This window comes from Peromyscus maniculatus, chromosome 15, assembly GCF_049852395.1.
Source record: "Peromyscus maniculatus bairdii isolate BWxNUB_F1_BW_parent chromosome 15, HU_Pman_BW_mat_3.1, whole genome shotgun sequence".
Taxonomy (NCBI): domain Eukaryota; kingdom Metazoa; phylum Chordata; class Mammalia; order Rodentia; family Cricetidae; genus Peromyscus; species Peromyscus maniculatus.
Window position 1 is genome coordinate 70,628,483 of NC_134866.1, and position 27,910 is coordinate 70,656,392.

General features: G+C 44.6%; 1 protein-coding gene across 6 annotated transcripts in view; it reads right to left on the reverse strand.

The window, feature by feature from the left end:
* The window catches only part of Rasgrf2 (Ras protein specific guanine nucleotide releasing factor 2), a 223,710-nt gene extending 207,274 nt beyond the window's left edge, over positions 1 to 16,436 (reverse strand). For 5 of the 6 annotated variants that reach the window (XM_015998983.3, XM_006980480.4, XM_015998981.3 and 2 more), the window contains exon 1: positions 16,008 to 16,426. In XM_015998983.3, coding sequence (XP_015854469.1) covers positions 16,008 to 16,295 — 288 coding nt within the window. In that variant the 5' untranslated portion in view covers positions 16,296 to 16,426. Of the gene's footprint in view, positions 1 to 16,007 lie in introns of all 6 variants that reach the window. The other variant, XM_076552054.1, reaches the window with a different exon arrangement.
* Positions 16,437 to 27,910: the final 11,474 nt, after the last annotated feature.

A 27,910-nucleotide genomic window follows, 5' to 3' on the forward strand; every position in this document is an offset into this window, starting at 1 on the left:
TCTTAAGCTTCGAGAAGATGGTGACAGAGGAGACTAGCTGGGGCAGGGCTCCTCAAAAGAGTGCGTGCTCAGCAGAGACAGCCTTGGGTTTCATCCCCAGAACCAAGAATAAACAGGAGACTCTCACTTCTCACGGTTTCCCTTGTTCATTTGTTTGCATGGCTCTGCCAAGCTCACCAATTACTCATAAATGTCCTCCGAATGCTCCTTGAAGTATTGTACACAATAAGACAAAATATTACAGTATGAAAGCAAACTAAATGTCTGTCTATGGACGAGTGCTTTTTATATATCTGCATGGCAGAAATTATGCTGTAACGTCATCACAAACTGTACTCAAGAGATAGTTACTGTATGCTCACAATATAATGTTCAGGATAAAATCAGTATATGAGAAAAAAGCAGTATACAATTTCTGCACGAAATACAATTCAAATTATGACCCCTTTTCAAATTTCTATGTATTTTATACACATGCAGAATAACACCTCTGAGGGAAACTCCTATGACTCAATACATAGTTTTTTCCAAAGAATGGAATTTCAGGAGCTTTAACTATTTCCTCCATAACTCTCTGTGATTTTCAAGTTTTCCCAAATAAATGCTGCTTTATAAATGAAAAAAAATGATTTTTAAAATGTTCTGTTAGGATGGTATTCCATCCCAAATGAAAGAAAAATATAGACGTTGTGTGGGTACACATCATTTTCTCTGTGTACAGTGTTGACATTCTCAGGAAAAATAAATTCTACTTTTGAAACACAAATAGCAGTTTATCCACTTGTTTAAATAAAATGTTGTCTTACTTTAATACATATAATATGTTCATCAGAGTCAGGAATGTCTATATACCAGAAGAATTCATACAACCAAGATCAACTCCTTGCTGGCCTGGCCTTTAAGGTAAATGATTCTGCAGTCCATAAAAGTACTCTTCCCTGTAATCTATGAGAGAAGAATAGAAAGAATAAGTCCTCTTCTTTGAACTTCTTATTGAAAAGCTCACTGTCAATTACACATTCCCAACAAAGCTGCAAAGATGTCCAGAAAATAGATAGATGATACATAGATGAGTGATGGATAGATAGATAGATTGATTGATTGATTGATTATGGACAGATAGATAGATGATAGATAGATGATAGATAGATGATAGATAGGTAGGTAGATAGATAGATAGATAGATAGATAGATGATAGATAGATAGATAGATAGATAGATAGATAGATAGATAGATAGATAGATAGATAGATAGATAGATGATAGATGATTTATGATGATGATGATGATGATAGATAGATAGATAGATAGATAGATAGATAGATAGATAGATAGATAGATAGATAGATAGATAGATAGATAGATAGATACAGACAGACAGGAAATCTTCTGTTCAGAGCCTTCTGAGATGACAGAGAGTGCCGATTTCTTCATCTTTGGTGCCAAGCACCTCAGGGTGCTGGGTAAGCACCATGAAGGAAGCCTTAACTACAAGTCTAGACAGTGGGGTTCCCCAGAGACTGGCAGCCAGCCCCCATTCCCTCAGTGCCCTAGCTCTCAGGACCTTGTCCTGGCACAAAGATTGTAGATGTCTGTGAAGTAGTTTAAGGCTGAATAGAAGACCACAGACAGCTTTGCTTGACTGGTGTGCTTTTAGGAATCTAGGGCAGAAACAGCAGCCTATACAATGGGTTTAATGAAAGGGGCCAGAGCAGACTAAGCAATGTTCTATTCTTACTGCAAACATGCCCTGTTCAGACTATGAAGAATAAGACTGGAGACAAAAACTTTTCCTCTGCACCATAGATTTCTCAAGCTCAGCAAATACTGACAGAAGCCTGGGTCCTAGACACCAGGCTTGCTATTTAGTAAAAGTCTGTCCTGGGTGAATCACTGAACTGATCTCTGTGCTCAGCATCCTAATCTGCAAAGTAAATGGGACAATTATCTCAAAGCTCTAAAGACTCAAGGAGGTAATATTTAGAGTGCTTGGATCATTGTGAACCTGCATTAGCATGAAGTTAACAGTAGTTGGACTAGGGAGGTAGCTTAGCAGATACAGCATGTGCTGTGCAAGGAAGAGGACCTGAGTTTAGATTCCCAGCACCCAGGTAAAAAGCTGGGCACCCATCATCCCAGTAGTGAAAGGGCAGAGACTGGTGGATCCCTGGAGCTCACTGGCCACCCAAGTTAGCCATATTGTCCAGCTCCAAGTTCAGTAAGAGAACCTGTCTCAAAAAATAAGGTGGAGAGCAATTGAGGAAGATACCTGTGCTGGCTGGTTTTATGCCAACCTGATACAAGCTAGGGTCATTGGAGAAGAGGAATCCTCCATAAGATTGAGCTATAGGCAAACCTGTAGGATATTTTATTGATTGGTGATTGATAGGGGAGGGCCCAGACCATTGTGGATGGTGCCGTTCCTGGGCTAGTGGTCCTGGGTTCTATAAGAAAGCAGGCTGAGCAAGCCATGAGGAGCAAGCCAGTAAGCTGCACCCCTTCGTGGCCTCTGCATCAGCTTCTGCCTCCAGGTTCCTGCCTTGTTTGAGTTCCTGCCCTGACTTCCTTCAATGATAAACAGTGCTGTGGAAGTGTAAGCCAAGTAAACCCTTTCCTTCCAAGTTCCTTTGGTCGTGGTGTTTCATCACAGCAATAGGAACCCTGACCAAGACACTACCTGACATCAATCTCTGGTGTTGGCATATGTACATGTACCCTCATATACATGCACATGAACACATACCCATAATTAATTAACCAATTAACTAATTCTTAGAATATAGTGTAATGTAAAACAATGTTCACTTGAAAACTGAGAAGTTAGTATTCTAAATCAAATTATTGCTTTATTTTACTTCCAAAGAAGAAAAGGATTGGCTTAGACCTACAGAAAGATAAATGTTTTAAATTAAATGCTCATTGACTAATGTAGACGGCAAACAGACAGCTCTCCAGATAGCCAGATATAAGAAAACTTTTTTCAAAGTATAAATTCATTGTGGGGGGAATAGATAAGGGCCATACCTTCAAAATATATACCTCATGGCCCATGAAAATTGTAAAGGTAAATATCTATAAAAGATGGTATTGTAACTGCAGAATGAGCTTTCTGTTTTATTTTGTGCAAATATATAAGGTTCAGAGATAATCAGAGTCAGAAGGATAAAGATCAGTTTTAATTTGGCTTCTTACTTGTCTATAATTATTGAACTGTAAGTAATAAACAGGTTTGTTTTGAGAAGGAGAAAAAAAATAAGATAACTTCTCCACCCTTCTCCAAGGAGTTCCACACATGTTTGGACCACCGTAAAGTGAGGACTTGTCAGAGTCAGAGGTGCTGGGTGACATGAAGGAAGCAGTGTCTTCCAGACACAGGAGTCATGGACACAGGCACTTACAAAGACTGTGACACATGCACAGGACCTCCACAGGTTCAAACCACACAAAAGCCCTGCACAGAGAGGGTGAAGTGGACACCAAGTCTCCCCTCCGTGTGGAACTGATATCTGCTGAGAAAGGGAAAATGAGTTTTCTCCAGTGGAGTGAGTGGTACTGGGCACAGCTATCAAACTCCAGGCCAAGCCCCATGCCCAGAAGTAGCTGACCAACACAAAAACAGATCCCACGTATTTTGTACACCTTTGTGTTTTGGTTTGGTGTTTTTTGTTTTGTTTGCTTTGATTGGGTTTTGTGGGGGTGGTGTTGAGAGAGAAAAAGCATAAAATTAGATGGGGAGAGAGGTGGGGAGGTTCTAGGAGGAGTTGGGAAGGGGAAATAAAATGATCAAAAGTACACTATATAAAAAGTTTTTAAATAATAATTTTTTAAAAAAGAAAAAAATGATTGCTCAGTGATAATGTCCAATAGCTAATTGCAGACAGGCCTCCCCTGCTCACACACTGATAATAATTCACAAGCTGAAAACAATACAAATGAAGCATGTGTTTGGAAGTATCACTGAGCCAACAAGACAGCCTATGAGTAAGGAACAGATGCTCCAAAGTAGGGGAGTAGTGAGTCTTGGGTCTGGGAAACTTCTCCCATCCCAGTATTCTCCAGGACACAAACACAATGAGTCCAGATGTTGAGAAGCTGAACTGCAGCCCTCTCTGGGGACAGAGGAGGCTAAGGAGGAAGTGTCGCATCAACGCCCTTGGATTCTGGATAGGACGATGGAGGTGCTGTACTTCAGAAACTGGGGCAAACTGGGAGTAACGCCCTCACAAAGCCTGGAACCCGGCTGGCCAGCTCCGTCCCAGAATGGATTAATACGATGCCCTGACACTAATACCTGCAAGGAAGCAAAAGTAAATCCCCTCAGAAAGAAAACAACACCATTGGGGGCCTCAGATGACTTCTGTTTCTCATCCCCAATGTCCAGCATTCAATCGACATTACCAGGCATACAGGCAACTTCGCCCCTGTGTCTTCTTAAAACTGACCACGGGGACCCTGTGCCTCTCTGGGCTGAGACTGCTGTTTTAGGATGGCCACTGGAAGGCTCAGGTAAGAGGACGGGAGGATGGAAAGTATATATTCAGGGATGTGCCTGGTCTGAGGTAGTAAGCTGGGCACGGTAGCAAGTGTCTGTAACTCCAACTATTGGGAGGCTGAGGCAGGAAGATCACAAGTCTAAAGCCAGCCTAAAGCTGTAGCAAGGCCCAGATGCAAAACACAAACAAAACAAAAGAGTAACAAGTGGCCTGTAGAGACTTGAATCTCTCACTCTACTACCCAAAGCTCAGGAAGACTCATGACACATGGTCTGACTCCCCCAAAGCCTGGTAGTCCAGGTTAGCTGAGAGCAGTATTACCTGCTGGGGTTTTGTACGTCAGCTGTCAGCAGCCAACAATTCTGTGGTTACTGCAGGCTAGAGGTGGCACTCACATTTCCAGACTATGCCAGTGGCATCATGGCTCAGCCTTCCACGTGCAAAATGACAGACTGGCACACCATAGAGATCCCATCTTGGTGATATAAATCTGGAAACAAATCACGCTGCTAAGCTACCTAGAGCGTGGACATAGATGCCCCCCAACAAGACTGGTTCTCCAGGGGGACCACCTGGCCCCAACCTGCAGGTCAAGTCTCACCATTTCTGAAGCCAAGGCTAGCAATTCATGTACACTTGGGACTCCCAACAAACACTCACCCATCTGTTTCTCAAAGGGATGGGCCACATTGTAAGAAGCATGGTCTCTCCTGCTTGTGATAGGTGTGTGACACTGAACCTTTAAACTCCTCTGGGGATGCTGTGGGATGGTCTGTATGTCAAATTACTCTGACTGGTCAGTAAATAAAACACTGATTGGCCAGTGGCTAGGCAGGAAGTATAGGCGGGACTAACAGAGAGGAGAATTAAGGGAACAGGAAGGGAAAGGGAGTCACTGCCAGCCGCCGCCATGACAAGCAGCATGTGAAGACGACGGTAAGCCACGAGCCACGTGGCAAGGTATAGATTTATAGAAGTGGATTAATTTAAGCTATAAGAACAGTTAGCAAGAAGCCTGCCACAGCCATACAGTTTGTAAGCAATATAAGTCTCTGTGTTTACTTGGTTGGGTCTGAGCAGCTGTGGGACTGGCAGGTGACAAAGATTTGTCCTGACTGTGGGCAAGGCAGGAAAACTCTAGCTACAACTAATGGTGCTCTCACCACCGCCAATAATTCCTTGGGTTACTGGTCAGCTGTTTCCAACCTTACTACTGTGGTCCATGAACTAAGCTATGTGCCCAGCAACAGACTGATGGGTATTTTTATTCCCCTCTCCTCATCCATGGGGAAAGCAGTTTGACCACCAGATTTAGTATAGAAAGGAATCATCATCCTTCTTGGCCGCTTGCTAGGTAACAATCAAAACAAGTGAGGTGGAGAAAATGATTTTAGGAGGCTACAGAGCACAACATAGACCCAGGTTGAAAACCAAGGATTCTGCCTCCACATGGCCAGACTCCATGCTTTACCTTCCTCAAGCAGCATCAGTCTGACTGGATGCATCGTGAAAGGGGGCCTCAGGCTGTAAAACTTATTCTGGCTCCCTTTCATAAACTGTCCTTGCGCATCCTGTGTGGGCCCTTCCACATGGAAGGTGGGCACAGACAGAGGATGGCTGAGCAGAGGGTGAAGTTGGACTTGGTGGGATGGACGGCCTGGCTTTGTGTAGGTGGAGAAAGAGCACCAACCCAGCTTCCAGGGAGGCAACACCTTCAACCCCAGGAGCACATTAGAATTTTGCAGAATCACACTCAGGCCCTTCCTACAAATGGGGAACACCCTATCGTGGCAACTTCCAACCACCACAGGCACACACCACTTAACTTATTATTGTGGCTTCTGAGATTTATCTGATGCCTTTGGCCACAATCTGACACAATACAGCAGCAGACAAGGGCCCAGGTCTTGCAACTTCTATTCAAGACAAGTCAGATATGGTCTTACACTTAAATTTAGATTATGGAAAGACAAACTGCCACTAAAAAAAATACACAGAACTTGGACTACATTGAAGTTTATAACCTTTGTTCACCTGAAGATCCCACTCAGAGAATAGAAAGTCGAGACCTAGAAGGAGACACTGTTTTCATACAAATAGCTGACAGTGAATTCCTATCTTCATAGATGATAGGATAAACAATGTGTGTTTCTGATAGTCAACATTGTGGTGTATAGAAATGGCAGATCAGTTAGCTTAACAGATAGTTAGATGCTTACAAATCAACTCAATAAAAACTGAGTAAAGACTGAGCAGGCAGTAAGCATCTAAAGGATTCTCAAACTTGTTTCTTGGGACAATGCCTCTCCATGTAACCCACACTGGCCTCAAACATGGGGATCCTGCCTCAGTGTGTTGAGATTACAAGCACAAGCCACTGTGCCAGCTTCAGCCTCATTATTTATCAGGTAAATTTAATGAAAACAAGGCATTACTATATGTTTACCCATTGACAGATTGAGACCAAAGGCCACAGAAGGTATATAAACCTATGTACAGCTGGTTGGAGCATAGCAATAGAAACAGCTATTTTGGAAGTTGACTAGTAATACTGAAGCTAAACATTCATATGCTCTATAAAAAAGCCAACACTTTTATTCCAGTGCATGTCTACCCAACAGAAATGCACACATACATGTATATGTTTCAAAAAACCTGCGTATGTATTATTACTTATAATAGCTCCAACTCGGGAGCATCCCCCATGCTCATTTACAGTAGGATGGATAAAGAAGCTGTTGGCCACACACCCAGTGGCGTGCAGAGTAGGGAGAAAATTGATGCATCCAGAAACATGGTGGGATCTGTCCAGGAAGATGCTTGGGGAAAGAAGTCTGCCACAGAACCCTGTGGCATGAGTGTGAGAATGTGAAACTCAAAAGCCAGCCACAGCAATCAATACTGTGATGAGGAAGGATGGTGGCTTCCATGGTGGCTTCCGTGGTGGACAATAAAGAAACGCTGGCATGAAGTTGGTTTCTGGAGAGCTGATCATGTCAGTCACTTGGCCTGAGTCTTAGTCACAAAAATTCGTCTATCTTGTGAAAATTCAAAAAGTGGCTCACTTAAGCTTATGCATTTTCTCTGTGTCAGCTAGATTTTGAAAACTGGGTTTGGTTTAAATTTGTCAGTGAAAGAACATTTAAATAATTGTTAAAATATTAGAAAGTAATGAGTAATTATGAACATGAACCCAAGCAGTTCAGGGAGCAGAACAAGAGAAGAGAAAACGAATCGTATTATTACAGAGGTCTTGGTGATAACGTGAGGATGTAAAATTGCTACTGAAGGGAGACACTGTGGCTTTTCATGCTGCATAATATAAGCATTAGCAACATAGTACTAACTAGCTCAATGAATGCACCCTATACATCAATAAGGATGTACGTCACACCCACTAAATTTTCTATAAAATTCCCTGGGCTATTGTCTTGCTGTTTTACAATTAACTCACAGACTAGTGAGAAACCTGTGATTTTTGTTTAAAACCAAATATGAAGTGAGACGATCAGATTCGTTTGCAGCAGAATCAAAGCCTGAATTTGGGAGTGAATGAGAGATGCCACAGTGAAAATTCAAGCATTGCAAAAAGACCACAATGCTGGGCATGCTCACTCACACTGGTAATCCCAGTACAGGTGTGGGAGCCTAAGGCACAGGGATTTCTTGGAGTCCAAGACTTGCCTGGGCTATTTAGTAAATTTCAGGCCAGCCTGAACTATTACATTAGAGTTTGTTTTAGAAAACCAAAATACTGAGTTGGTAAAACTTATGGGTATGGTAACTAAAAGTTAATGGCAATACACTGTAAAGTGATCGGCTAAGAACATTATTCACAGAATAGCTAGGTCCTAATACAGAGAGGTCCTCTGTCTTGTATGGCCTTATGGTATTTGCACTGTTCCTAGCACTCATATATGACCATTATTTAGGACAACTTGAATTCACATTTCTCCCTTGCAATAAAAAAGGCATAAAGCAATCAGCCATTGGACAGAACCCTATTAACCCTAGAAAAGACTGTCAGTTCTCACACGTGATTAATGAGGTCTTAACAGCTGCCTTAAAATAGTATCAACTCTTGGGTGATGATTTTGAAAGACGGAGGAAACACTGGCTGACAGATGGTGCCCTTGGTGTTGTAAAACTACAAAGAAGTGGATGTGGAGATGCATTGGTGGCGAAGTTTGTGCTTGATTCTAAGTTAGATGGGTGTAAAACCAGAGGCACTTGGTAAATGCACCTCAGTCGAGGGAAAATCCTCCAATGAAAGAGCAACTGGAGCCGGGCGTTGGTGGCACACGCCTTTAATCCCAGCACTCGGGAGGCAGAGCCAGGAGGATCTCTGTGAGTTCGAGGCCAGCCTGGGCTACCAAGTGAGCTCCAGGAAAGGCGCAAAGCTACACAGAGAAACCCTGTCTCGAAAAACCAAAAAAAAAAAAAAAAAAAAAAAAAAAAGAAAGAGCAACTGGTAACTTAAATGCTCCCTTGTATAGGGGCCAGTCGTGGCCTTCCCTTCATGCCATGATCACGGGTAAATGACTGAGTGCAAACTTTCTATTTCTCCATGTGAAATTGGTCAGAGCTCATCTAAAAGCTATTTCCATCACTTTTACATCTTCATAACAACTGTCTTCAGTTTTTCCCTTTATTATAGCATCAAAGAAACAGAAAGATGCCTGCCATTAAAATGATACACATTGTCACAGAGTGAATCATCAGCTACTTCCAAGACAGGTCTTTTTAGAACTACATCTACTGCAGTCTCCAATGGCAAACAAGAACTAAACCAGAGAGGAAACACTTTTCTATGTGCAAGTGAAACAATGCAATGAGGCTGGCTTTAAAATAAGCTCCCCTAGCCCCGACCCCGCCACACACACACACACACACACACACACACACACACACACACACACACACACGAGGAGAGAAACGCAACAAAAAACATATGAAAGATTGTCTAAACTAAGTGATGGTATTCCATAAACTCTTGTATTCTATGCATGTCAATTTTTTTTTCCTTAAGAAGGGAGGAAAACCTCTCCCAAATGACTCTAGTAATGAAAACAAAAAGAAAAACAAAAAGTCAAAAGAAGGGATGTAGTAGCAGCTGACAAATTTGCTGTTTGGCTCTATGTTAAAAGCTTGGGTAGACTTGACTACCCATGAAGCCCATGATGGGGGTACTCATGAACCCCTTCTCCCAGGCACTTTTCCAGCCCATCTTGGCATTCTAAGCTCAGAGAGATGGCTCAAGATCATAGGTGTTGTATGCAGTAGAGTCAAGATCTAAACCCACACTGTTTTACCCTTGAAGTGAACCATACCCAATTCCTCCCCTCACCTGGTGACATCCTTACTGACATTCTTACAAGTTTTGGGTTTTTTTTTAACCCATAAAAGTCCCCTCTTGACTCCTGTGCATCTGACTTCTGTACTGAGTTTTAACACCATAAAAAGAGCCTTAGATCAAGCTATACCTTCCAGTTCCCACACGGCTAGCCAAGAGAATTTGTGGCTCTTAACTAGCTGCACTGATAGGGGTGGGGAGACGAGACCCATTGTATACATTAGTCACACAAACAGCACAGTCTCAGATACAGTTCAGGAAGTGAATCAGGCATTGTCTAAACTAGTCACCCCAAACAAAATAAAGCATTGCCGGAACCCAGTAACCATACAAAGTACCAGTACCCAGAGTCCCTCGCTCTGTACTGATCCTCAGTCTTGGCAAGGCCTCTTTGTAAGCCTGGCCCACATTCATAAGTAAAAGGATGATGTGGGGCTCCACACATTCATTTTTAAAGATAGGTTGCCTTGCACCATTTTAGTTGTGTCATCCCAAGTCATCAAGAAGGCTGCCTCTCATTGGCCCGCCCTGATGCTATAACTGTTCTCGGTAGATCTCCCAAACTTCTGCATCCTGTCTTCCATCAGAGTCCAAAAAGAAACAAGTTGCAGAGAGACAATCAACTCAACTGTGATAATTTTTTTTATGTCTTTTCCCTAAAAGTGCATCTGCAGCATTTTGAAGCCATTGTGAGGTTTAAGGGGAATGGTTTGAGTCTTTATTTTTCATTGGCTCGTGTGTTTTCTAGTAAAAAGGAAAATCATATGATCAAGATCTGTCTGCATCTCTGACCCCCCTGTGGCACCAATGTTCTCTGTGGAACAAGGGAGAGCACACTACGCACTATGTTGTTCCTAAATATGCATGCAATCGTATTTTAGTTCCTGGGGAAAATGGTGAAACCAACTGATGTATTTTTAACTTCTCAATCAGCTAAAATTCATAACTTACACCAGTGAAAAATGTAACAACTGATCTGAAAGAATGCCATGTTTAATCAGGAGCCAAGTGTTCTAACAGGCAAACATTCCACACAGTGCCATGTTCCTATTTACACCGTCTCGGCTTTCACTTAAATACTAGCTGTGATTTCACTCTCCCGTCCCACACCACATCAAGCCAGGGGTACATTCTGAGAAATGAATCATGAGGAGGTTCTGTCATTGTGTGAACACTGCTCAGTGTGCTCACTGGAACTGAGATGCTGTGGTCCACCGCACACCAAGGCTCTGGACATAGCCATGACACAGAGGCAACCCATCACTGATAGAAAGGTCATAATGCAATGCACTGCTATTTACAGGCTTGAGTTTAGGTAACTTAGTTTCAGAGAAGAGTTTTTCTGTGATTTTTCACTTACCACATAGAAAATAACGCTTCCCACACTCAGGCAGAGTGGATCTGTAACTCTCATATTTTTAACTTTTTGAAACAGAGGCTCACTCTATAATCAAGGCTGGCTTTGAGCTCACCGCAATCCTCCTGCCTCAGTCTCCCAAGTGCTGGGATTATAGGCTGGCTCTCTAATTCACATCTTTAAGTGTCACTGGTACAAATGAAATTATACATATATATGTATAACAAACAATTAATATTCAGTAGTCAACAGGAACATATATAAACGTGTATATATCCCTTTCTTAAAGGAGAAATAAACAGGCATAAAATTGTGAAAATTAGGATTTAAGACCTGAGTAAAGACAACTTGATAATCCGATTTATTTAATCACAAAATGTCTTTTAAAAACTAACTTTTTCTATTCTATAACATTTAAAATTATACTTACTATAGTATGAATATTTAAGCAGTTTTGGTCAAGAGGGACAAAAATCTACTGGAAAATATAGTCTGCATTAGACAGACAACACAGTTCAACACAGTCGTTATTAACTTCATCTCTTGGAACAAAATATAAAGAGAAAACACTGTCACACTACAAATGCTTCCTTTCTACCTTTCCATGGTGTGAATCCATCACTGATTAAAACCCACAGGCCAATGCAGCTCACAGGACAAAGGCCTTTTACACACAGCTAATACCCCAAAGATGAGTTTTCCTGTGTTGTATCCTCAACACTAATCACAATAATCTAAATACTAAAGTAGCCAGAATTAAATAACTAACTTTTTTGAATCTACAAGTTCCTTTTTTTTACTTAACTTTAATGAAAAAATATTTTAAAAGTTCAAGTAAGAAATCATCCCTGTCCCCTGCTTATATTTGTGAACATTTTATGAGTTAGCAAACACTTTTTTTGCATTTTCCCTTTGTTTGTGTTCAGTAAGCAAAAATGGAAAAGAAACTATGGAGTTGGCTGTTATACCTCTGTTCAATACCATGACCTAGAATGAAAATCCCCCTCCACAGTCTCTGCACTCTACAAACAGTTCAGAGTTTGCATGCACTTCCACCTAATTCAATAAAATGCTGAGAAATCCCTGCCTTGTGGTCAAGTTAGGGAGGTTTAAATGTCTGTCTAGTAATGAGGTGACAGAGCTATCCCGGAACCTGTAACCCCTTTAAGATTAAATCAGCACAAATATGACAAGCATGTATAATTCTTTATGCCTCTGGGGCCGAGGATACCCATCCCCCACCCACCCTGCTCCAAGAAAAGGAAACTAGGCTGAATACAAGGGCAGATGATGAAGAAGAAAGACAGTCTCGTGACTATACATCTCTCCTGCTTCAGGCAAGATGCATATGGCTACTTAAGTAGAGCAGAGTAGCTGGGCAGTGTACTCTGACCCTAAGTGCAAACACTCACAAAGCTCTCTCCACTGAAGTGAAGGAATGTCACATAAAATGCCACTTTTCTGTGAGCGTGTGATGGCCTGTGGTTGTGTTTCTCAAGACTCAGCAATAATATTTTGACTAGTTTTTAAATAAGAATGAACCAGTGGTTCACACATTATACCCCAACTCCTAGCTCATGCAGATTTTTGTCTCGGTTTGTTTGTTTGTTAATTTGAGCTCAGTGGATTTAAATACAGCCTCTCCAGCAAAGCACTCTACAGCATGGTTAGCCTTCTTCTCTGGAGGTGGACTTTAGCTCTCTAGAAGCCTGAGTTAGCACAGGTTAAAATGAAAGTAAAGAGACGGAAGAAGAGGAGGACGTCTCCAGGAGCTGACGAGAATGCCGAGTTAGCAAGACGGTGGACGGTCCCACTTCAGAGCAGAGCGCACAGAACATGCTCACTAAAGAGGGGAGTTTTTCACTTGCCCTAAATGGAGCTTACTGAGGACAAAGTACAACCAGATACATATTTGAAAAAAGAAACATTCTTTTGAAGGCAATGAATCACTTCAAGCATTTTTAAACAAATTCATTTGATTATATCATCTTTACTGTTCTAAAGAAATAGCCACTGTGGGAATGCTGGTAAGACAGTCTAGCAATAGCCCAGGAACATACCAGAGAAAAATCCTGGAACACCATGAACTCAACAGAGCAGCACAAATATTCCTTCAGCCTGGGCATATTTGGAAAATGAGCTTATTGACAAAAATAAAAGAAAAATTCAAGGTTTATGTTTTGGTCCATTTTCTGAATTTTTTCTTTTCTCCCCTTTTTTTTCTGTCAATGCACTTAATTTGAAATATTATTTGGATAACAAAAACCAAGGGTATCTCTTCTTATGGCTTAGCGATAAAGACACTTAACTAACTCAACAATTAGAGGTGGTTTACCTCAAGAACGGGATCACTGCTGTATCAACCAACCAAAGACACCGGATTCCACCTCTGTGAGTGAGAAGAGCCACGCCACTGGCTGGGCGGAGAGCGCTCCTGGTAGGTTTGTGTGGCTGCTGACCTGAGTCTCAGAATGCCCATTTCGATCATCTTTGTCCTTAGCTTTTCAAATGCAGTGTTTATTTCTGTGTGTTTGCTGTTCGCGTTCTCTACATGGCAAAAATGTTGCCCTGTTTTTATAGCCTTAGAAACAGATGATCAACGGCATTTGGGAAGTAGGAATTAGCTGGAGGGAGGTCAACTGCACATACTACCCTTAGACGGGATGTTTCTCCTTGTTTCTTATTCCCAATTGCACATACTAGACACTCAGATGGGAGGCTTCTCCTTTTCTCTTATCCCATAGTGTCTCTTCTTAATTCTTCAATCACCTCTAGGTAGCAGTGTTCCAGAAAAGCATTGCTCACTTAGGCTAACCAGAGTCAAACAGTGTTCCCAACATACAGCAAAATTTCAAAACTCTCCAAGACCATCTTCAAATCCTTTCTGGAATGCTTGCATCATCACATCTCAGTTTTATCTACAAACCCCAAAGGTCCCAATTCCCAACCTCCCAAATTTGCATAAGATGATGAGCACCCATAACTCACTTGATGGTAAAGAGAAAAATCTTGCATATGATGACCTGTCTAGAATTCCAACTACTCAGGCCTTTCAATTCTCTGTTAGAGTCTGGCTTAAAGACAACCGTCCTGAAGATGAACTTCAGACCTTTTCCAGCACCGAAACCACGCTTTACATACAGTGTTAGCGGGTCTGAGCTACAAACACTTTAAGAGTTCTCTGAACTCCGCTCCTGAGTAACCAAGAAGTGGTGACTTGTGAACTTAAGAAGAAATACAAAGGGAACAAATGGTTTGGAGTCAAGTCAGTGATGTGTGTTCAAACTATTTTAAAGGATCCTCTTTGATTTCAGACATAATAGCACTTAAAATCCGTTTGGGGAGATTCTTGTGGGTCTTCTAACACTTACTATTCAACACACACACACACACACACACACACACACACACACACACACACACACACTCACTCACTCACGCACGCGCTTTAAAAAAAAATCAGTTTCCTCAAAACTCTTTTTAGATTCCAGACTTCACAACTTGGATTTTCTCCATTTCTAATACCTATATCTGCCGGCTTAGAAACTAGTTTCTCAAATGACTGAAAGCGCCTTCAAAAGTCAAGGGCATCCTTTTCATTTCGAATTCCTAGCTCTTCTAATGTGTTTAATCACTATCATTTACCGAAGTTAATGATTTACAGTGAAAATAAAAACCAATCTTGTGCCTGGTGTCGTTTCAACTCAGAGCTCTGAGTTCTAAGTTTTGTTTCAAGAGAGCAGAAAAATTGGGCGGCCATCCGAGGCACCACTCTGATGTCTGGCGCAGCCTCGGGGCTTTGCAGCAGATTCAATCTAGTCTAACTTGCACAGAAAATTCAGCCTAGAAAAAAATTTCTGCAACAACAAAGGCAATCAGTCCCCCCACCCCCACCCCACACACAGCTTCTCCTTCTTCCAAGGTAGGGGATAGAGAAGCAAATCAAGAACATTCTGGCTGAGTAAAATCCTTAATAAATGAATGGCATTTGGAATCAATATGTTTCTTATTTGCAAGAATGGGGATTCAGAGGTTAACCTAGTGCCTCCCCCACGCCTTGAGCATACAACAAAACCCATTAAAATTACGACCTACGACTAAAAGGTCGCATTTACTTTAAAGTACAGAGTGTTCTTTTTTAAAATGCCCACGTTTTTTAAACATAGCAAGAACTCAGGGACAAATACTAATCCTCGGGAGACAGGTACACATGTGTCTTCATGACTGACCTCAGTGGTCAAATGTTCGCAAGGGAAAGTGACCTAAACTGCAAAGCCTGATTGACAAGGACCAACAGAAGTGCCTTTCTTGGTGGCCTGATTGGTTCCCAGCACCACGAGTGAGCCATCACTTGTAGGTCAAGAACTCTGTCTCAAGCAAGTTTTGTTTTTTTTTTGTTTTTGTTTTTTTTTTTTTTAAAGAAAAAATAAAAAGAAACCAAACTTTCCAAATAAGCTAGTTCGGTCTCGCCAATCTAAATGCAACAGGTGTCAACACACGTCGTCACAGCCACACATCTTTCTGAATGTGATCTAGAGCAGCATGGAGCAGTTAGCAAGAAACTGAAAGAATCCGACCTCTAAGAGGATTGTGAAAAACAAAAACAAAACCAGCCTGGTCCCTAACGCAGCTGATCCCTAGGCGGCGGGGTCAAGGAGTGGAGATGGGGGAATCTGCTCGCTCACGGGGACATGCGTTGCCCTGGGGTCTCAGGGCACTGCCCCTGCGCTGTCCACGCAGCACCACCGTGAAGCGGAGAGAGTCGCCTGGGGCTGGGAGCCAGGGAAAGGAGGGTGCGCAGTACCTGCTTGTCCAGCGCGTCCCGGGCGCCTGCGGGTCCCGCGCTGGTCCGGGGTGGTGCGGGCGTCCGTTCGCAGCTGCAGCCCTCCAGGAGGTACATGCCCGCCGGGCGGCCGCTCTGCTCGCCCTCGAAGTAAAAGAGCACATTCTGGTAGAGAGCGAACCACTTCTCGTGCCAGCGGCTCGCCTCGGCCGCCTTCTTGCTCAGGAAGCCGCGCTTGGTGCCCTCCTTGCGCGCCAGGAAGGCCAGGTACAGGGCGTGCCCCTCGTTGTAGCGCACGCTTTTCTGCATGGCGAGGGCGCGAGGGGTGTTGGGGTCGCAGCCTCAGCCCCGCGGCGGGGCCATCGCCGAGTGCTCTCCGGGAGGACGCACCCCAGCCCGCCTGCCACAGGGCACCCGGCCCGCCGCCCAGACCTAGTGCGCCGCTGATCCAGGCTGGGGCATCGTCTCCTCCCCGACCGCGCCCTCTCGGGCCCCCGACGCCTCCCGATCCCCGGAAGCCCGGTGCCGAGCGGCCCTCCGAGGGCACCCGCACCCGCGCCGCTCCACCCGAAGTTGCGGGAGCCGAGCCCCCAGCGGCGGGCTGCGCAGTGAGGCGCGCGGCAGCCGGAGGACTGTCCTCGGGCAACGCGCTCCGGGAGACAGAAGGTAAAACGTCACGTGGGAGATCAGCTGTAATCGGCTTGGAGACCGATTTAAAGGGTAAAGTCGGCTCGGTGGCGGCCGCGGAGGCGCTGCCGGCTCTCCCCAGCGCGCATCCTTCACTCGCCTGCCAGGACCCTGGCCTCCGCCTCTGCCCAGGCCAACCCCCGATGGGGCAGATCGCCCAGGAGGGGCAGGAGCGTGGTGACACCCAGCCGCTCACAGCAGAAACTCGCGCAAATGTGTCCCCCCCACACACACACAGGCAAACGCATACTGAAGAGACCAGACCCGCACAGAAACACACAACGTTCATATTCATACACAAAAGCACACATGCACACAAATACAATAGGCACACGCGCACAAGCGAGTGTGCGTGCACTCACAACATAAATCAGCAAATACTCTTTCACCCAATGTTCACAGTCATACACATACGAGTATAACATACAGTCTCGAATAACACACCCCTATGCACACAGATACACATTCACAACTACAAAAATACACTCACTGTATATACTTCTCAAAAATGCAAACCCACGAATTTGTACTTACACAGGCCGCTACATATATGTGCATACCTTGGTGCTATCTCAAACACACTCATAGTTATTGTACCCAGTGTATATACACTTATAATCATATATACATTCACAGGAACATCACACACACATCTATCAGCCCTTTTGGTCACACACACACACACACACACACACACACACACACACACACAAAGAATCATAAACATATGCAAATAAATACATGCCCTCCTAAACCCACTCATCAGATACAAGCTCTTACAGACAGAAACGGACAGATATGTAGGCACTTAGAGACACACATTTTTACAGCCCACCCCTTGAGCATGCACTCACACTCACACTCACAAACAGGTTCAGTAGCAGCAGGTGGAGTCACAAGGTGGCTTTGCATAAACCACAACGTTGGCTTTCCAGCTTGTTCCCGAACTGTCGAGTTTAAAACTAGCAGTGAACGTTGATAGGAGAAGTCGAGTGTTCCCAGAAAGCAGATGTGTCGATTCCTTTTGAACACCTGTTAGCTCACGGGATTAAGACTAAAGAAACCAAACGTTAAGTATGGAGTTTTAAATAAGTGGGGCGGGGGGGAACACTATGAGGGAGACTTGGCTAACAGGGGCAGAAACTGTCCCCAAAGGCCAGGCTGTCACAGGCTGAGCAGAGTCCCCTGCTAAGACTGGGATTCATTTGATTAACAAACCTTACAGCTACCGCTGGGAAACCAAGATATTCTGCTCAAGCAAAATGCAAGTGCAAAAGAAATGATGTTCCAGATGCTTCGATAGAAAACTAGTGAAATCCCACAGTGCCCTCTTGGATTCTGCCTCGAATTCTTTTATTCCCCACAGCCACGTATTAAAATGAGTGGCCAAAAGAGTATTGTGGAAGGAAACAGAATAGTAAAATACTCCTTTCAGGGCGGTGAATTGGTGGCAATGCACCTGTCTTGTCCTGTGGTTCTGTGCTCACAAATTGATCTCCGCAGGGTCCTGCCTGCTCTGAAAGGACTATCTTCGCAGAATATTTTAACTCTGCCTTGAGCAGCTGAGTGGTTTGCATTTTACCATCAGGGGAAGCCTCACTATTGACGTCCATGTAACAGGGAAATTGCGCTTTTGAAATGACTGTAGGAGAACAGCAGCCATCCTTTTACATATCTTCGTACAGCTGACGGGCAGTGTCCTGTTGAGCTGGGCTTTGCCCCCCTGAGAGCTTGCACTGTTATTTAGAGAAAAACAGTTAGGTTGCAGTCCACCCAGGTCTAGAAGCAGGGAGAGGATGGGCACCTCTGGGGCCTTCCTTCCCTGTGGTCCAGCTGCATGCAGCTCTCAGAAGAGGAAACCAGAGGATAACGGAGCAGTCAGAACACTCCAGCTTCAAGCAGGGGCCAGAACGGGTCTCACACCAGAACAAAATACGGCAATTTCTGTCCTGAGTATTTGTGCCTGCCAACCTCCTGTGTTCCCTCAGATGTGAATGACTCCTTTCTTCAGTAAGTGCTGTCTCTGACATCCAACTGTTCTCCAACGTCTCCTCTATCTATAGAAATGCCCTTACTTCAGCCCCAGGAGTATTCATTTTAACCCTTAACTGATCTCACCTTCTACTCTGTGAGGTGCTGTAGGCCTCATTTGCCTGGGGCAATGAAAGAAAAAAAAAAAAGCTCTGGTTTCCTCCATGTTTTGGTTGATGACTGTAACATAGTTATCGTTGTAGTTCTCATATAGATCTCATCTCAGCTGTGAGATCTGTTGGAAAATCACCCCAAACTCCATAACTCCACGACCCTTTCAGGAAGACACAGTCCAGGGATGCAGTTTCCAGGGGATGTAGGAGCTGAGGGTCCACAGAGGCCCCAAATCTAAATAACAGTGCAAGCTCTCAGCTGGGCTGAGCCCAGCTCAACAGGACACTGCCCATCAGCTACACTAAGGTATGCAAAAGGATGGCTACTGTTCTCCCACGGTCATTTCAAAAGATCAATTTCCCTATTACATGGACCTCAATAGTAAAGTTTTCCCTGCCGGTAAAATGCAAATACATTGTGTGTGTGTGTGTGTGTGTGTGTGTGTGTGTGTGTGTGTGTGTGTGTGCAAGTGAATGTGTTATGCATGCCTGTATGTGGGTGTGGGTATACATTTAGAGGTTAAGACAACCTTAGCTGTTGGTCCTCAACCTTGTCTGAGTCAGGTTCTCTTTTTCTTCCCCACCACATAGGCCAGGCTGCCTGGCCCTCAAGTTTCCAAGGATTCTCCTGTCTCTACCTCCCATTTCACCAGAGCAGAGTGGCGGTTACAGACGCATAATACCTTGTCTGGCTTTTATGTGGATTCTAGAGACCCTAATTCATGTCTTCACACTTGCATGGTAAGCGTTTTGCTCTACAGAGCCGTCTCTCCAGTCCCTATAGTGGATTTTAACTCATGCTATCAATGTGCTCAGTCCAGAGGAGGGTTTCATGGTGAGGAACCATGGTTCTGAGTAGCAAAGCCAGTTCCTTAATAAATGCAGTGTCTACAGGGAGGGTTTATAGGCAGTAAGCACATAAGTGATCCATAAATATTTCTAGATTAATTTATCCACTGGTCATTGAATTGTTAGAGCCAGCACCAACATCTCAAATTTAGATCTTTCTGCAAGACTGTAAGGGGTGAAAATGACTAGGAAGCCATAGCCAGTAGTGTGCATGTGGGCCCTCAGGTCCTACATCCACTGGAAACTGCATCCCTGGACTGTGTCTTCCTGAAAGGGCCAGGGAGTTACGGAGTTGATGGTGCTTCTCCAAAAGATCTCACAGATTTAGCAAGGGGCTCTGCCCCATGTAGATGGGGACAGGCTCGTCCATGGGGTCACTGCTTTCCTTCTTGCATTTCAGGAATTCTTTCCTGAGAGGGTCAATTCATGGCAGTTTTTTTAAGATCAAAAAGTGTTTCTCACTGATAATTCTGAGAACATTCTATTTGCCCATTTCTAGACAAATTAAGGGGGGGAATAGCATTGAGCTGCCATATCTGAAAACTCTGATTACTATTCCCAGGAAGAGGTACCATTTAGGTTAAGTTCACAAAAATCATGAAGAAGGAGAGAAGGATGAGGAGGCAAGAGGGTCAGAGAAGGTGAGAAGAGAGGGAGAGGGGGAGGGGAGAGAGGGGGAGGGGGAGGGAAAGGGAAGGGAGAGAGTGAGGGAAGGGAGGAAGGGAGGAGGGAGGGAGGGAGGGAGGGAGGGAGGGAGGGAGGGAGGGAGGGAGGGAGGGAGGGAGGAAAAGAGGAAGGAGAAATTTTATCTGAGCTGTCCAGAATGCTTTAGTTGGTTAGTGGGAAGAATTCAGCCTGAGCTTCATGATTTCAGGATCCCAAACTCAGGCCTTATTTTTTAGGCACAGAAGGGGGTTTTAATTCATTACCCCTTTTCCTAAATGCTGTTGTCTGTGGAAATCTGAATGAACTCCCTAAGATTCTATAGTAACCTTTCCCTGTGATTCCTGTCATTTAGAAATGGCTCAGCACTGGGGTCTTGGGGGCCTGCCTTGCTGTAGGGGTAAAAAAAAAAAATTTCCATCACTCTCTGAAGGTCAACTGGACTAAAGTGGCAAGACAAACAAATTGGAGAAAACAGTCACACAGTGTAATTACCCACAAGTCCAAAGTGATCCAGAAACTTCTTTGGCCCTTTTCTCTAGTAGAGAGGGAAAGGAGAGTTGTAGACAAATTTAAGGGGCCTGCATGATGCCCAGGCAAACAACTGGTCCTAAAGACAGTCACTGGAATTTGAGGGAGCCCAAGGAATAAACAGTATCTTACTAGGAAAGTCTGTCTGGGAGTGGGGAAACTCTCCAACTGACTGGACCCAGATAGACAGGGAGGCTCAGGATGGAGAGGGAAACACTTGTGTTCCTTTTCAATCTACTCAGTGCAAATGAGGAAATTCCAGGAAGAGCCCCGCAAGGCTGAGCTTGCTCTTAAGGCATTTTCATTTTCTTTTGATCAAATTCTGCAGCAGGGGGAAAATTCCATATTCAGGGAGATGTCACTCTGTGAGCCCCAGCATTGTCAAACAAAAACAGATCATTGCCAGGATCCTTTTCTTGGCCCTACAGAAGATTATTTTGGGAATTGTCATTTTGCTGGCTTGTAGATATGGAAACTAGTAGAGATTCAGTTAGAATGACAGCTGATGCTGAAGGGTACAGGGTGCCATCTCCTGCACAGAAGCACTTCTAGCTTCCCTCCTGATGCTCAATAAAGCTCTACACAAAGCTTAAAGGGGTTATCCCTCCCTGACTCCCAATGATCTTTTGGTCAAACAGCGTTCCTTATTTACCAAATTTGGGGAGAGGATACAGAATACCAAACTATGTTATTTAGAGGTGATAAAAGTCATTTCTTTCTGATGTTTTGCCTAACTTAATGTTTCCAATAACCAAATGTCCTTGGAACACTACACATAAATACACTATGCACCTGCACTGAAACATGTTGGTGATTTTGCATTTTCTTGATTGTTTAAGTGTGAGGAGTGGATGAAGTCCTGAGAGAATGTATGTTATTGACATGCACACAACAATGTTAAGGACCCCAATGCTTCAAACCCGTGAACATGACGAAGCCTTCCTCTGGTCCAAGTAGAGTGTTTACAAATGATTGACCAGTGTGTAAGGCTAGCAACTTCAGCTCCCTCCTCACTAAAGACTGCAACCCAAGACTGCTCACTATGGAAACCTCCCAGGGAGACAAGCTAAGCCATCCTCCTTGTGCCTGTGCCTAGTCTCTGGGTTGCAGAGTTGGTACCCTCCATTAGAGTGAGCACGGTCCACCCAATCCCAGCTTTTGTGTGCCTGTATCTGTTGTTTCTCCATTCTCAGGTTTCCAGGACCAAGTCACGCAGGAAGAGTCATTTAAGGTCCTGTTCCAGGAGTTCAATCAGAGCCATCATTCTCCTCTACTCTTTCATGCAAACTAAAGCAAACCACACCCTCTTGGAGATTAGATCAAGGAAAGGCCCCCTTTAATGCATACAGCCTTGAGAACCAGTGAGAAGATAGCACCTTTGTTTGAATAAGATGCATGCCTTTCTGCAAATGACTATGACTCTATGCAGGGAGCCTTGTGCAGTGAGCAACTTAAACATGTGAACTTGGTGTCCCACACTGTACACTTCCCTTTGAATGGCCATGTAGACAGTATACTTCCTGAATTTCTGTATTAGTGCCACAAACCAACACTGATCTCAGAGAAACATGGAGATTAGAATTTATACTTTAAAAAACAAAACAAAACCAACCTGGTAGTGGTGGTAGCACATACCTTTAATCCCAGCACACAGGAGGCAGAGGCAGGCAGTTCTCTGTGACTTCAAGGACAGCCTGGTCTATATAGTGAGTTCTAGGACAACCAGAGAGCTACACAGAGAGACTCTGTCTCAAAGTAAAAAAAAAAAAAAAAAAAAAAAAAAACAGCAAACTTGTAAAGTACAAGCATGAGTTTGCAAATCTGAGAAGTTATTTTGCGTTTGTGGTAGGTAAGGAAAAGCATCACAGCTTTCTAACGCTATAACGTTCAATTCTACAGTAGTAATAATAATAGCAAAAAGTTGAAACACCCTAGCCATCAGTAACGGGAATGGGAAAGTGAGTGGTGATGTTCCATGACCTCCTAGAGACTCAGTTAATGCTTGTGATTCAGTGATGAGCAAAAGCTCCCCTTTCCTTTATACTCAAACTCCATGTGAGAAAACTGCTTCTGTTCACTGGCTGGACTTCCTCCCCATCTTTCCCTGAACTACTCCGTTCCAACTTCTCATACCCACAGAAACCACAGTCACCCACAACCCCACAGTGCCAGGCTCTGAGGCCAGTTCTGCCTGACCTGATATTAAAATAGCACATGATAGAGTAGCTGACCCTTTCTATTTCCTCCAGTGCCCTCCCTCTCAGCTTGTGCACACTCCAAAGTACCCACCCACCTCACCTACCTAGCCGCCATCCTTCTCTTCCTGACCTTCAAACAGCAGTATGCCCTCCAGCCTTCTTCTGGACTGTTGGCTTTTTGTCTGCATTAAAAAAAAAAAAAATCCATTGCAGTCCTTTGTTTGTTTGCTTATAGTGTTGGGGACCTGCACGTGTAAGGCCAGTGTTCTACCTCTTCACCCCAGCCGGGCTCCAGAGCTCTAGATAAGTCTCTCCAAACCCTTTTTGTATCCACCTACTCAACATCTCTTCTCCTGTCTCCGGTGGCATCTCGGGCTCAGCACAGTCAAAACATTCCTGCAACAGTCCAACTGTTACTCAGATGGCTTTCTTCTCTCAGAATATGGCAGCTCCACGCCTCCTCTTCTGAAACCACGACTTGGAGTCCTCTCGCCCTCTCACCAGCAAGCGGACTCCACTTTTGAGGAATATCCTGAGTCCGGTTATGACGTCTTCCAGCCCGCACTGCTACCCCCTCTCTCATCAAGCCCATCCCCTCCCGTTACTAACCTTGCTAGTCTTTTGCCGTCTGTTCTCCATTCCACAGCCAGGCAGCAACCTTAAAACACCAACTGCTCTTCTGCTTCTGCTCTGGGTACCCCCTTTCAACGGCTTCCTAATCACACCACAAGCTGCACAAGCTCTGCCCCTTGGCTCCTTCACCTGCCTGCCTGGTCCTCCCCCAAGCTGGAGTCTCTTCCCCACGTCTTGGGGACCAGTTACTTCATTCAGATCTCATCACAATGTCACATCAAGAACGGTGCCACCAGCTGACCTGAAGTAGATGTTCCTTCCCTCGCTGCCCAGCCTCACCCTCACTTCTCTCACAGCATCTAGAACACCCTGATTCACGGTAAGAGGCCATGGTCAACTATTGAATCGGCATCGGGAATGAATGGTACTCACTTTCTGTCCGTTGCAGAAGTTTCTCTTCTGCATCAAGCATTTTCTCTCAGGCAGTTCCTTCTGAGACTGGCTCTTACACTCTCCCACTCCATGGCTTTCTTCTATCTTTGTTCCTCATTGAACTTCGCCATTTCTGCTCACCTCAAGTTAACCTCTGGAGGGATTGAGAAGTTTCATCAGAACTGCCATGACTTCAGAGCATAGCGGAGACCTCTGAAGTGCTAAGTCTTCCTTTCAGGCTAAGCATCTTATTCTTTCTCCCTAACTCCTCCTCCCTCGACATCCTAAGCTTTACTACTGGAAGTTCTATCTATAGTCAGTCCTCTGTAGAAAGGACCCTCAGCCGAACAGAGACATCCCATGAGCATCCCAATGCCCTCCTGAGCTAACCTGCACCAATGACTGGTCCACATGGATGAGGTTGCTCTCATCCTGTCTCAGGTATCTGCTGGGGATGTCTTTCTGTATGTTATGAATGTGTGTTGCTCTGATTTGGTTGATAAATAAAATGCTGATTGGCCAGTAGCCAGGCAGGAAGTATAGTATAGGCAGGATAAGCAGAGAGGAGAATTCTGGAAAGAGGAAGGCTGAGTCAGGAGTCGCCAGCCAGACGCAGAGGAAGCAAGATGTGAAGGCAAAACTGAGAAAAGGTACCAAGCCACATGGCTAAACATAAATACAAATTATGGGTTAATTTAAATGTAAGAGGTAGTCAGTGGTAGGCCTGAGCTAATGGCTGAGCAGTTTTAATTAATGTAAGCCTCTGTGTGTTTATTTGAGTCCAAGCGGCTGCAGGACTGGTAGGTGAGAGAGATTTGTCCTGATCGTGGGCCAGCTGGGACACAGGAAAACTTGAGCTACAGGTATCTTTGAGGAACTCTGGTGGGCCAGACAAGGGTGTGACTTTCTTGATGCAGGGAGGCATCTTCCCCAAACAAAGGAGTGTGTGTCCTGAATCCCGAAGAATGGTAGTTTAAGTGGTAAATGGGCAGAGATGGCCAAGAGGATCTTGAGCGGTGGAAACGGTGGGAGCGGATGATCAGGAACAGGAGACTACAGGGCAACTGGGCAGGGCGAGTGCATTTTCCTGTGGGAGGAGAGAATGAAGTGTGATGGGGGTCTGTGGTGAGAAACAAAGGTGTCATGGAGGTCGGTTGAATCAATTGGCTAAACTGAGTAGCCAGTACGGCACTGCAGGTTTCTGAGAGGCAAAGTATCATGACTTGGTGTTGCTGTCTACATTATTCCCCCCCGGCCATGTCTCTTCTCATCAGATGATCTGGTACACAGGAGGGCCACCATCTTTTTATAGGTCCTGCCTCCATGGCAGAGGTGACTGGTCTAAGTTTAGATACTTGATTCTGGTGCCAACCATAATGGTCATTCAGAGATCTGCTTTCCTCTGGGCGTCAAAAGTGTACAGCCAGTGAGTGGGAGAGCTACTTTCCTCCTAGATGACAACCTGGTGAAGCCATTCCTGATCCACAAGAGTAGAGATTTGTCCACTTGGCCAGCTGGTCTTCATACAGTGACCACCTTGTACCAGGCTGCCAGGGTGTTCCCCATTTTTCTGGATATCTGACACCCTCTTACTCATCAACAAATGTGATGGCAGATCGCCACACCCCGGGAGTCCACACATAGCTTCTAAGAGCTGTTTTCCAGCACATTGGAGAGGTGACTACTCCAGGCCAGAGCCATCAGGTTCCCCGATGCCCAGATCCACCATTCTGAGCTTATTACCCAATTGTATGCCTTTAAATTGTCATAGTTTATTTTAGGTGGTAAACTTCTCACGCTCTGAGACAGTAAATATGTCAGAGTTGCATACACACACGCAGTAGCATATGTTTGCCTGTGGCAAATGATGAGATCCTATAATTGTGTTAGTTCCCAAGCAGTGCAGGAAGATACCACTAAAATGTATGGGTGGGGGGTGGGAAGGGAGAGAGAGAGTCAGAGACAGAGAGGGAATTAGGTATAACTTGTGTGTGCTTTTAATTTTTTATTTCATTTTATGGGTGGCTGTATATATGTCTATGTACCATATTCATGTGGTATCCCTGGAGGCCATAACAGGATGTCAGATCTCCTGAGCTGGAGTTACAGTTGGGAGCTGCCATGTGGGTGCTGGGAATTGAACCCAGGTCCTCTGGGAGAACGACCAGTACTTCTTACCACTGAGCCCATATGTGCACTTTATAGTTGAAAAAAAAAAGTCATGTATCTTTGTAGTGGTGTGGATGAGGACAGCTCCCATGGGCTCATACGTTTTGTTTGAATACGTGGTCCATAGTTAGTGAAACTACTTGGGAAAGATCAAAGGGTGTGGCCTTTGAGGAGGGGGTCACTGGGAATGAGCCTTGAGGTTTCAAAAGCCCACATCATTCCCAGTTAGCTCTCTCTGCCTCCTGCTTGTGGATAAGATGTATGCTCTCAGCTGCTGCTCCAGCACCATGCCTGCCTCCTGTCATGCTCCCTGCCATGATGGCCATGGGCTCACCCTCTGGAACTATAAGCCTTCAGTAAATTCTTTCTTCTATAAGTTGCCTTGGTCACTGTGTCTCTTCACATCAACAGAGACATAACTAAGTCCCTGATTTGATTTTCCAGTGCCAGAAGTGGACTCGGTGCTCCATCCACACCCCACTGTCAAGTCCCATCTGGAGCCAAGGATAGAAATCTAGACCAGAACACATTGAAGTGACCCAGCGGTGGGACAGAGCAGTGTCCACTGCCCCACACTAAGTATGGGAGTATGTGCCAAGAGTTTGAGACTTTTGGGAACGTGGTCCTAAATGGGATGTCTTCATCAAACCTCTCCCCTCAGGGTTAAGAGAGCTATATGGAAGAGGAGGCAAAAAGATTATGTGAGCCAGAAGAGATGGAAGACACCAAGGAAACAGTGCCTTCCAGACACAACAGGACAAATATATGAACTCACAGAGACTGTGGCAGCATCCGCAAGATGAAGCCATACAGGATCCCAGTCTAGACGGGGAAGTAGACAGGAGTCTCTACCCCTAGCCAAGAAGCTATCTCCAACTGACAACCACTTGCAAAGAAAATTAGTTTTCTCTAATAGAATCTCACTGGGTATACAAATCACACTTAAGGGCAGGCCCCATGCCCGGCAGTAGATGGCCAATAAAATGAACTCAGTGGTATTTCTGTAGACTGTTTTGTCTCATGTTGTTTGGTGTGAGCACTGTTTACTTGTATATCATGGTTTCCAATTTTGTGTTTTTATGGGTTTTTTTTTCTGTGTGTGTGCTTTTTCTATTTCTTCTTTTTTCTGGTTTGTTTGCTCTTTTGTTGTCTGTTTTATTTCTAAAGAGAAAAAAAGGAAGGGATGGAGATGTGTAGCTGGGGAGAATCTGGGAGGTGTTGGGGGAGGGGAACCATGATTAGAATATGTTGTATGAAAACAATTTATTTTCAATTTTAAAAAATCTAGGCGTGGCAGGGACAGGGTGTGTGGCTCACTGGTGGAGCACTAGTCTAGCATGTGCAAGGTTCATTCTGCACAAAGAATAGAAACAGCAAGGGCAGTAAGTGTGGGCAGCACAGGCGTGAGAAGCACACTGAGAATGTGAACTCTGCCACCAGCAAGGGTCACTTTGCATCAGCACTATGTCCCTGGGCTTTTTTTTTTTTTTTTTTTTGAGACAGAGTTCCTCTGTGTACCTTTGGTGTCTTTCCTGGAACTCACTCTGTAGCCCAAGCTGGCCTCAAATGCACAGAGATCTGCCTGCCTCTGCCTCTTGGGTGCTGAGATTAAAGACTTGCACCACCACCACCTGGCAATCCCTGGGCATTTTTAAAATGCATGTAGCTCCCCACAGAA